The sequence below is a fragment of the Vombatus ursinus genome, unplaced genomic scaffold (assembly GCF_900497805.2).
Source record: "Vombatus ursinus unplaced genomic scaffold, bare-nosed wombat genome assembly UNPS02014822.1, whole genome shotgun sequence".
Taxonomy (NCBI): domain Eukaryota; kingdom Metazoa; phylum Chordata; class Mammalia; order Diprotodontia; family Vombatidae; genus Vombatus; species Vombatus ursinus.
The window spans coordinates 14,624,385-14,635,097 of NW_020954600.1; the positions used below are offsets into that span (position 1 = coordinate 14,624,385).

A 10,713-nucleotide genomic window follows, 5' to 3' on the forward strand; every position below is an offset into this window, starting at 1 on the left:
ATGAGTTGAAGATGAAGGGGTCATATCTGGAGAATAAAATTAAGGGGTGAGAGAGGATTATACTAGGAGAAAGAGAAAGGGGAAAGTAGAACGGGGTAAATTATCTCACAAAAAAACAGAAAAGAAAAGGCTCTTACAGTGGAGGGGAAACAGGGAAAGGTGAGAGGGAATGAGTGAATCTTATTCTCATAGGATTTGACTTAAGGAGGGTATAACATACACACTCAATTGGGTATGGAAATCTGTCTCACCCTACAGGAAAATAGAAGAGGAAGGGGACAAGAGAGTAGGGGGATGATAGCGAGGAGGGCAGATTGGGAAAGGGGGTAATCAGAAGCAAATACTTCTGAGGAGGGACAGGGTCAAAAGAAAGAATAGAATAAATGGGGGGGTGGGATAGGATTAAGGGAAATAGAGTTAGTTTTGCACAGTATGTCTACTATGGAAGTGTTTTGCATAACTACACATGCATAGCCTATATTGAGTTGCTTGCCTTTTCAATGAGGGTGGGTGGGGAGGGAGGAAGGGAGAAAATTTGGAACCCAAAGTTTTAAAAACACGTGTTTAAAAAAAATGTTTTCACATGCAACTGGGAAATAAGAAATACAGGAAATGGGGTTCAGAAATCTATCCTGCCCTATGGGAAAATAGAAGGGGAAGTGGGGGAGAGATAGCAGGGAAAGCAGACTAGGGGAAGGGGTATTCAGAATGCATGCCATCTTGGGGTGGGGGGAGGGGTGAGATGGGGTGAAAATTTGGAACTCAAAATCTTGTGGAAGTAAATGTTGAAAACTAAAAATTAAAATTAAAAAAAAAAACAAAACAATAGGCAAGTCAGTTAACCTCATTGAGTCTCAGTCTGTCCATCCATAAAATGGCAGCAATGCTCCGGTAGGAGTTGCATTGAAAGGCCCTTGTGAGGATCAGACAATGAAGGATTTGAAGTACTATGCAAATGTCAATTATCCTCTCCTCTCAGTACCGGGAGGGGACCATGGGTGCAAACACATGCTGTCACGTCGTTGCTTGCTTGGTTGATTTTGTTCCATTTTTTTTTTATCAAAGGGTAGAGTTCAATGGAGGTGAATGAAAGGGTACATGGAGAAACGACTGCTGTAACCCCTCTCCCCCAAAGGCACTAAATAACTAAAAGACAGTAGAATATGATTAAGAATATTGGGAAGTGATGAGGTACAATGGGAAGAGTCCTGGCTTTGGAGTCAAAGGACCTGGATTCAAATCCTCCCTTGAATGCTTGGTACCAGTATGACCTTGGGCAAGTCACATAACTCTGGGCCTCAGTTTCCTCCTCTTTAACATGATGACCTCTGAGATCCTTTGCAGTTCTAAATCTATGACCCTATGCTTCAACTTTTTAAAAGTAAAAGGCCATGGGAAACCAATTTGGAAGAAAAAAAAAGGCACGTAATAGTGATTATCATCGTTCCTGTCTAGTTCTGCCAAGACATCCAGGGAAGCTGCACTGCCCAGGGGACACAGAAAGGACGGCTGATCTGGTCATTCTGAAATATTCATTCCCTATGTAACTGAAACCCCTCAGGACTCCCCCTGACGAGGCAACGAGCCAAGCCCTGCCGGACAAGGACAAGCGGCTTTTCTCCAATGTTAATTACTGGCCACATGTGCACCCTTAAATCACACGCCACTTATGCACGCGGTGCGTGTGCTGGTCACAGGCTACTGGGCCCAGCCTTCGGCGACCAAGCAAAGGGGGCTCACGCTTACACTGCGGCCTTGGCAGTCTCTGTGGGCTGGGAGTGCTCTGCCGGATCCTCTTCCGGACGGATTCATCAGTCCCGTCTACACCATCCTCCAGAGTTCGCTCTGAATCGCTTGGGTGAGGCTTGTCTTCACGGTGCTCAGACATCCTCAATGGGTTGATCCGATTTCCTAGGAAAGGGGAAAACAATCGCCGCAACAATCACAACAAAGGAGTCACTGTTTTGTTCCTGGGACCTGGGCCCGTCCCTTCCCCCCTGGTAAAACGAGGAGAAAGGACAAGATGATGTTGCCTGAGCTACCCCATTAACACCTGCGGGTGCTACGTGAGAGGATGCTCCAGACTCTGGAACGTCACTGCTTCTAAAAGGGCCCCGCGGTTGGGACACATTGACCCACTCTCACGGAACGAGAACCACAATAAGGACAGAACAAAGATCTGAATTTGGAGTCACAGGACCTGAGTTCAGGTTCCAACACCGCCAACTACTGCACATGAAACCTTGGGCAAGTCATTTAACAGCCTTATCAAGTGGAAGAACGAATCCCGGTCGAGGTTTCTGAAGGACAGCAGGCTACGGCCCGTGTTGGTTTAAGTAGATTACAACCACCCCGGTTTAAGTAAGTTAGGCCCTTCCTTGTCCCTTCTTACCCAGACTACCTGAAGTCTCTCTCTTCCAACTGTACAACTTCCAAGCTGAGACTGGAAAGAAATCTTCCTAAAGCCTGGCTCCCATCAGGTCAGCCCTCTACTCAAACACCTCCTGCGGCGACCCAATGAAGTCTCTACTCCTGGCTCTGATATTCAAGGCCCTCCACGGTCTGGCTCCAACTTTTATCATAACCGCCAACACTTATGAAAGAGCTTCAAGGTTCGCAAAGAGCTTTACGTATGCAAGGTGTCCCAAAAGTCTCAGTGCAGTTTTAAGTTTACCGTATGTATGTATGTATGTATGTATGTATGCATGTACATTAATGCCTGCAGTGCATGCATATATATAATAATAGCAAGGACCTCCCAGGGTTGTTGTGAGGATCAAATGAATTAATACAGAGGGTCCCCAAAGTCAGCATCAAGCCTTCTGGGACACCCTCTATTAATTTACTTGAGTCTTACAACCACCCTGGGAGGTAGGTGCTATTATTATCCCCATTTTGCAGAGGAGGAAATTGAGGCAAAAAGAGGTTGACTCGCCCAGAGTTGCACATCTGGGAAATGTCTATGGCTGGATTTGAATTCAGGTCTTCATGACTCCTGTGCTCTAGCCCCGGGGCCACCTGGCTGCCCCTGTCCTATGGCCCTGCCTCACACGATCCCTTCATATACCATATTCCAGCTCAAATGGACCGTCCCCATTTCTCTCACCCTGTCTTCTCCTCCTATGTTGGTGCCTTTGTTCCTGCCATCACTCATACCTGGAATTACTTCCCATTTATCTCTATTACTTCTCATTATCTCTATCTCTTCTGCAAAGTGAGGGCACTGGACTCCAGAATCCCATGACCCCAAGTTAATAGGTAGAGAGTCTGAGATAATATTTGTAAAGTGCTTAGCACAGAGCCTGGTACATAGTAGGCACTTAATACTAGTTTCCTTCCTTCCTAATGAAGTCATTCTCTTCCTTTAACATCCAATTTAGATGACGCCTCCTCCATGAAGCCAGTCAGTCAGTCAACTAGCACTTTTTAAACACCTACTATGTGCCAGACACTGTGCTAAGCAGTGGGGATAAAAAGAAAGGTCAAAAAAAAAAAAAAAAAGCCAGTCATTTCTTTCCAGGAGCTCCCAATCTGATGGGGAGACAGCACACAAAAATCTGTGTCCAAATAAGATAAACTGGGGGAGGGGGGTCCCAGAGGGTAAGCACCAAGATTGGAGAGGACTGAGAAAGGCGACTTCTTATATAAGGTGGGACTTCAGCTGCAACCTGAAGGAAACCAGGGAAGCCGGGAGGTGGAGACGAGGAGAGAGGGAGTTCCAGGTAACAGGGACATCCAGGGAAAATGCATGAGTTAGGGGGCCGTGTCACTGAATCATAGAGAACAGGGAGGGGACTAAGGAATAAGGAGACAGGAAAGGTAGGAAGGGGCTAGGCTAGGAAAGGGTTTAAAGCTAAACAGAGGATTTGAAAGCTCTTTATTAGAGATAATGAGGAGCCACTGGGGTTTATTGAATAGGGAGGAGACATGATCAGACCTGTGCTTCAGGAAAATCACTTTGGTGGCTGAATGGAGGATGGGGGAGAGAGCTGAGGCAGGCAGATCCATTGGCACTATTTCATTAGCCAGGCAGAAGGGGATGGGGGCCTGCCCCCGGGGGCTGGCAGAGTCCAAGGAGAGAAGGGGTCTATGGGAGAGGTCACGAAGGTGGAAATGACAGACCCTTCACAGCTGAGGCCTACGGTGGGGGCGAGAGGAGGTCATGCCACCTAGATTTTGAGCCGGGGTGACCAAAAGCATGGTGGAACCTTTGACAATAATGGGGAAGTTAGGAAGAGGGGAGGGTTTGGGGGGAAAGATAACACGTTCAGTTTTGTACATGTTGAGTTTAGGATGTCTGCGGGACACCCAGTTTGAGATATCTAATAGGCAGTCGACAAGAGACTGGAAGTTGGAAGAGAGATGACAGCAAACTCCGGGGGGCTGATGAGACCAGATGATGGGCCTCCCCAGCTGAAAACAGTCTTCTAGTTCTTTGTGGCCCTTACCCAACTACTATCCTAGTGACTTGTGTGCTTGTTCCAATAGACTATAAGCTCCTCGAGGGCAGGGCCTGCGTGATGCCTTCCACCTAATAAGCACTGGATAAATGTTTGCTGACCTGAAGCAGACAGCTTAGGAACCATATTCCTAGGAAGTCTTTGCAAGAAATGTCTTGATTAGATGTTATATGTTCATATGTTTATATGTTCACATGCTTATACGCTCAAAGAAAAGAGGAACATGGGAAGACCAGTGAAGGGAATCAGCCAGGTGCATGAGCTTAGGGTCCAAGGCCCTGAGCTTTATTCCCAGCTCTGCCACCTACCTGTATCATTTCATCTGAGCCTCAGTTTCCTCATCTGTAAAATGAGGAGGGAGTAATAATGAAATCCAAGGGGCAAACTCTACAGAATGAAAAGATGTTGGGAGGGGGCATGGAGGCAAAAAGGATATCACTGTCATTATTTTGTTAAGATACATAATTAAAAAAAACTGTATGTAATTTGGCACTTAACGGTTGTACAGGTGATTGTTTTGTTTTTTGTGGATGATTATTGTTAACAATAACGCATATGAAATGAGCACAGTAAAAAGGAATCTCAGCCTCTCCTCTAGGACAGCAGGCGGGAGAGTGAAGTGGGAAACCTTGGACCAGAATGGGGTGTGGGGGTGGGGTGGCTGGGGTTTGGGGCCTAAGTAAACCAGTCTAACACTCCACTCTTTTGCTTGGATTGGGACACATCCTAAGCCCTGCTGTCACAGGAGCTTCTAATGGATTAGTTGGGTTTTTTCCCCAGGTCCCTTGCTGTCCTGGGATGTTAACAACCACAACTGAGGGTTAGGTGTGTGGGAAACAGGACGCCATGTTTTTTTTCAACAGGGATGTCCGTTGCTAAAAATAATTGGCACCTGGACCATATTAAGCCATGGAATAACAAAGAGCACCTCCATAAACACTAATTAGACTCCATCCCCCCAGCTGGACGGCGATCAAAGCGAGGCCCTGAAGCTTTAGGGACGCTACCTAGCAGCCTGTGCTCAGCAGGGCAGAGAGAAGGAGCCCATATCATATTCATCTTAGACCTGCAGAGGAATTCCAGACGAGGGAATGGACAGGCTGGTAATGCAAGTGGAATTTTCCAGGCCTGCATCAATAACACGAGAGCTTGGTGACTGCATCTTTCCTCTTTCTGTCTGGGTGGGGGAAAAGGTACTGAAATTCTCTGATGCTTCCTCCTTGCCCGTGCCCCTGACTATAAACAGGATCTGAAATGCCCTAACTTTGCTGTTGTTGTTTTAGTCAAGGTTCCAACCATGGGATCCTTAACCTTCTTTGTGCCCAGGACCCCTCAGGCGATGGCACTACGGTGACCCCTTCTTAGTAAGTGTTTTCAAATGCATAAAACAAAATATACAGAATCACAAAAGAAACCAATTATGTTGAAATAGCCACCAAAGAAATAAGACGAGTTCTCCAGGCTAAGAAGCCCTTGCATTAGCAGGATGTTTTATGTGAGAAAGCAAAAACATATGATTTGAGACATCCAGAGCCCAGACTAAGAGGCCCCTGAGGCCAACCCCTCCCTCATTTTACAGTTGTAGAAACTTGGACATACAGAGATCAAGTGACTTAGCCAGGGTCACACTGCTAGTGTCTGCGTTGGGATTTAAACCCAGGCCCTCCTGATTCCAAATCCCCGGCACTCTGTCCACTGACAATAGGACCAGGGGACCTTAGCAGTCCTTAACACCACTACTCTGCACAGTGAGAGGCAGAAGAAGACCTAGTTTTCTTCTGCTCATCTCATATCTGCTTTAAGGACCTGTGATTTTGCCAGCCATACCTCCATAGAGATAGAGCACCATCAGTCAACCAAACAAAAAAACACTTACTAAACCATTACCATGTGCCAAGCACTGGGCTAAAGGCTGGGGATACAAAGAAAAAGCAAAAAAATAGTCTTTGCCCTCAGGGAGCTTACATGCTAATGGGGAGATAATATATATAAATAAGATAATGAGTAAGCATTTTATATATCTATATGTATTTATATATGTGTGTATATGTATATATTGTATTATATAGTTATATATATATATGTATATCATATTGTATATATTCATTATATAGTTATCCTATCCACCTTTCAACTTTCCCCATCGAGGTTCAACATATTGTGGGTCAGTATAAAAAATTAAATGGGAATTTTGGGGGAGTTTCGCAGAAGCTGCAGACAACAAGCAAGGGCCAGCAGACGACACAGACAAAGTTTAGAAATTCAGAAATGAATAAAATACATGTATAGGATTGTATAATATCAACATATTTTATCTTTTAATACCATAATAATTCAGACTTCTCCTCTGGCATAAAGGCAGGGCCAAAAAATTTTATGAGGATTTTCCAGATTGGGGGGTGTGGGGCACTGCACCCCTAACTGTACATACTACTGCATATATATATATGTGCCATTGTGTATGTATTGTATACAATATACACTGTTGTATATATAATAGTGTATATATTATATATACACATTTTATACACACATACACACATGTGCAATAAAATAATGTATCCATAGATAAAGGACTGGACAGGTTTACTCATTTCATTGGTACAGGGGACTCTCAGATGAGGAAACTCCCTCTTCCAATCCAGACCTACATCTTATAGAGACTAAAAGATTAAGTTTCTTGCCCAGGTCCATTACACCAGTATGTTTCAGAGGTAGGCCTTCAACCCAGATCTTCCTATTTCTCATACGTTCATAAAACTTCACATTGATGGGGCTGCTGGGAAAGAGGCATTTACATACATTGTTGGTGGATTGGCATAAACATTCTGGAAAGGCAATATGCAATCAACCCTAATGTTAGGACTTCATTGTAAAACATGACAAGAAGGGGAAAGGACCTATTTGTACAAAAATATTCATAGCTATTCTCTCTAACTATATACATACATACATACATATATATACATATATAATTGAAACAACCTATACATACACACACATATATAATTGAAACAACCTATACTGCCAACAATTTGAGAACCACTAAATAAATTATGAGAAACAGTAAGATGTTTCAAATAGAAGGCCAACTTTGGGGTTAGGAAGACCTGGGTTCAAGTCCTGTCTCTGACCCATATCAACTCTGTGATCATAGGCAAACCTGTATGACCTTGGACTAATTCCTTGGACAAGTTTCTAAGCCTCAGTTTCTTCATCTGTAAAATGAGGGGGTTGGACAACTAAACTCCCTTCCAGTTCTAAACTTATGATCTTATAAAGTGCCCCAAGTAACTTTGTAACACCTTAAGTTATTTGTATCAACAGAGATAGTTTATACCAAGGAAATCCTAGGTCTGGATCCATACCCCTTTGTCCCCCAAAATATTAATGTAATGGAATAATGTAATGGTGCCATAAAAATGACAAATATGAAGCAAACAAGGAAATCTGGAAAGACCTACCAAGAAATAATGGAAACTGAAAGCAGTAGACTCAGAACTGCACACATATTGACAACTAGGAAAGAAAGAAAGAAAGAAAGAGAAAGAAAGAAAGAAAGGAAGGAAGGAAGAAAGAAAGGAAGAAAGAAAGAAAGAAAAAGGAAGAAAGAAAGAAAGAAGAGAAAGCCAGAGGTAGCAGAATTACTAACAGGCATAGAAAAGGACACTAAACAAATATTTTTTTTTGTCTATTTGTTAATTTACTTGGTTCTACCTTGTTAAATGCTAAGACTTTTGTAAAAAAAAAAAATTCATTATTTTGTATAGCAGATTGTATTTGCTGAGTCATTAGCTCATAAATTTTTTTTTTTAATTTAAAGAAAAGTTGTTCACCAGGTTCTCCTAAAGTTCACCATACCCCTACCCCATCCATCTGGGGTGGGCAGCATCCCACAGGGAGAGCCACAGACCTCTCCTCCCTCCTCCCGGGGCTGGGCTGCTGGACAGCTCTGTTCCCGCATCATTTGCCTACCACACTCTCCAGACACCCTGCAGACCTTATTACTTGCCCCATTTCTGTGCCCCAAGGTCCCTTTCCTCCCCTTCTTCCTCTCCCCTCTCACTCCATACTCAGTAGCCTGGGGCCTCGCCATCCGACCCACTCACCACTCCACTCTTCTACCCTTAGGACTTCTGGACTCTCCATCAGCCCTGGAGGTGAACTGTTTGTTACAGGGGCGGGCTCCTCCCACTACAGCGTGAGCTCCCTGACAGCAGGGCCCTTGCTGTTTGTATCCCCAGCCCTCTGAACAGGACTTGGAACACAGCAAATGCTCAATCAATGCTCCCCCCCCATTCATTCATTCATTCATTCATTCATTCGTTCATTCACTACGGCCAATCTGATGATGAGCTTTTAATCTCATACTAAGCAAATCAATTGTGGCCCCAGTTTCAAGTTCCACCTCCCTTCATAGCCCCGCCCACCCGGACTCCTCGAGCTCTGATTGGCTGCAGGCACTGACACTTCTATAACCTGCATCTAAAGGACGGTTATCCTCTGTATCTTCCCAACTGGCCCGCGGGTTCCAGACCACACAGTCTTTGCAATGCCTTGTAGACACTCAATGAGCATTTTCAGTCGTGCCACGGAAAGAGTCGGTGGGATCTGAGTAGGAACCCCAGTGGGGGTAAAGTGGTAACACTGGAAAAGAACGAAGGATCTTGGAGGGGACGCCACAGTGCAAAGTCAGGAAGACCCGAGTTCAAATCCAGCTTCATACACTTCCTAGCTAGGAGACCCGAGGCAGTCACTCCGCCTGTGCCTGCCTCGATTTCCCCATCTGTAAAATGGGGTCCATAATGGCAGCTGCCTCGCAGGGTGGTGGCGGGGAGTGGGCCCAGCGCCCGGTACACAGCAGGCGCACACGGACGTTCGCTCCAGCCCGGGGCGCGGGGATGACTTCCCTTTGTGCTCCATCCCCAGCACCCGTGCTCTTCACTGTCAGCTAGGCCCCGCTCCGCTCCTGCAGCGCAGCCCGTGCAGTGCCCGGGAGGCTCCTCCGCCCAAGGATGTTTTCGGGAGGCCTCAGCTTCCCCGCCCCCACCCCGGCCCCCACGCCCAGGGCCCCTCAGCTTACCGCGAGCCGCGCCGGGGCCCAGAGGCTCGGGAGCACGCACCGCCGTGACTCAGGCGGACGCTGGAGCGGGAGCAGGGGCGGCAGCGGGCAGGGGGAGGGCCCAGAGCAGCCGAGCCCCGCGCGCCTCTCGCTGGGAAGCCGCCCCGCGGTCCTCGCCGGACTGGGGGCGGGGAGCGCGGGAGCACGGCGCCGCCGCCTGCAGCGCACAGGGCGCCGCCATCTTGTTGTACGGAAGCGCGAGGGGCGCGCACGCACGGAGCCTGGGCCGCCTGCTCCGCCCCTCCCCTCCCGGCCCCAGCTCCTCGCGGCGGCCCCGGGACAAAGGCCGCCGCCACCCTCGGGCCCCAACGCTGCTGTTGCCCTTCTTTTAAATCACAGTTATTAACAGTAAACGAGAACTTTGACCACGATTACCACAAGCCTTGCTTAGCATCGCTTACGTGTGCATGACGTCACCTGGGGGGGTAGACGCTGCTCCAGCCCTTGGTCGGAGGACCTCCCAGCCCTCGGGCTCCTCTTTATCTCTTAGGTAGCAGAACTTAGAGGCCCGCGTTAGCAAGCAGCTGCAGCGTCCGGGTCCAGCCTGCCCTCTGTGGGCCCCCTCCTCCCACTGCCCTTCCCGAGTTGGGGAGGGGGGGTGTAGAGAAGAGGAAGACCAAGCGGCAGCTGACATTAATGCACTGCAGAATTTGGTGCTGGAAAACAGAGACACTGCTCCAGCTAGCTGCCCCCTTTTCCTGCCAGTTTTTTTTCCCCCTTTAGGCAGTTGAGGTTAAGTGACTTGCCCAAGGTCACACAGCTAGCTAGTACATGTCAAGTGTCTGAGGCCGCATTTGAACTTGGGTCCTCCTGACTCCAAGGCCAGAATTCTATCCCCTGCTCCGGCTAGCCGCCCCCCTTTCCTGCCAGTTTCAGCCCCTCAGTCCTGAGCATCTCTCCACGTCCCACCTGGCCCAGCCGGGAGCCAGGGCAGCGTGGTCCAGGACGCTCCTGCAGGTCCTAGCAGGAGGCTCGCCGTCCGGGCGTTCCGTGACCCCGTCTGGGGTTTTCTTGGCGGAGATCCTGGAGCGGTTTGGCCATGGCCGAACAAACTTCCCCAAGGGGAAGGTGCCATTTAGTTACTTGTCTGCTGTCACCCACAAAATGGTTATAGCGATCCTCCCACCAGGG

At 47.5% G+C, this 10,713-nt stretch overlaps 1 protein-coding gene across 2 annotated transcripts in view; it reads right to left on the bottom strand.

Annotated features, from left to right (window-relative positions):
• Positions 1 to 9,618, bottom strand: part of TCP11L1 (t-complex 11 like 1) — a 42,455-nt gene extending 32,837 nt beyond the window's left edge. Inside the window, exons 1-2 of one of the 2 annotated variants that reach the window (XM_027837758.1) lie at positions 9,544 to 9,618; positions 1,747 to 1,911 (exon numbers count right to left, since the gene is read on the bottom strand). In XM_027837758.1, the coding sequence (XP_027693559.1) occupies positions 1,747 to 1,888 (142 nt within the window). In that variant the 5' untranslated portion in view covers positions 1,889 to 1,911; positions 9,544 to 9,618. Of the gene's footprint in view, positions 1 to 1,746; positions 1,912 to 9,543 lie in introns of those variants that run through there. The other variant, XM_027837759.1, reaches the window with a different exon arrangement.
• Positions 9,619 to 10,713: the final 1,095 nt, after the last annotated feature.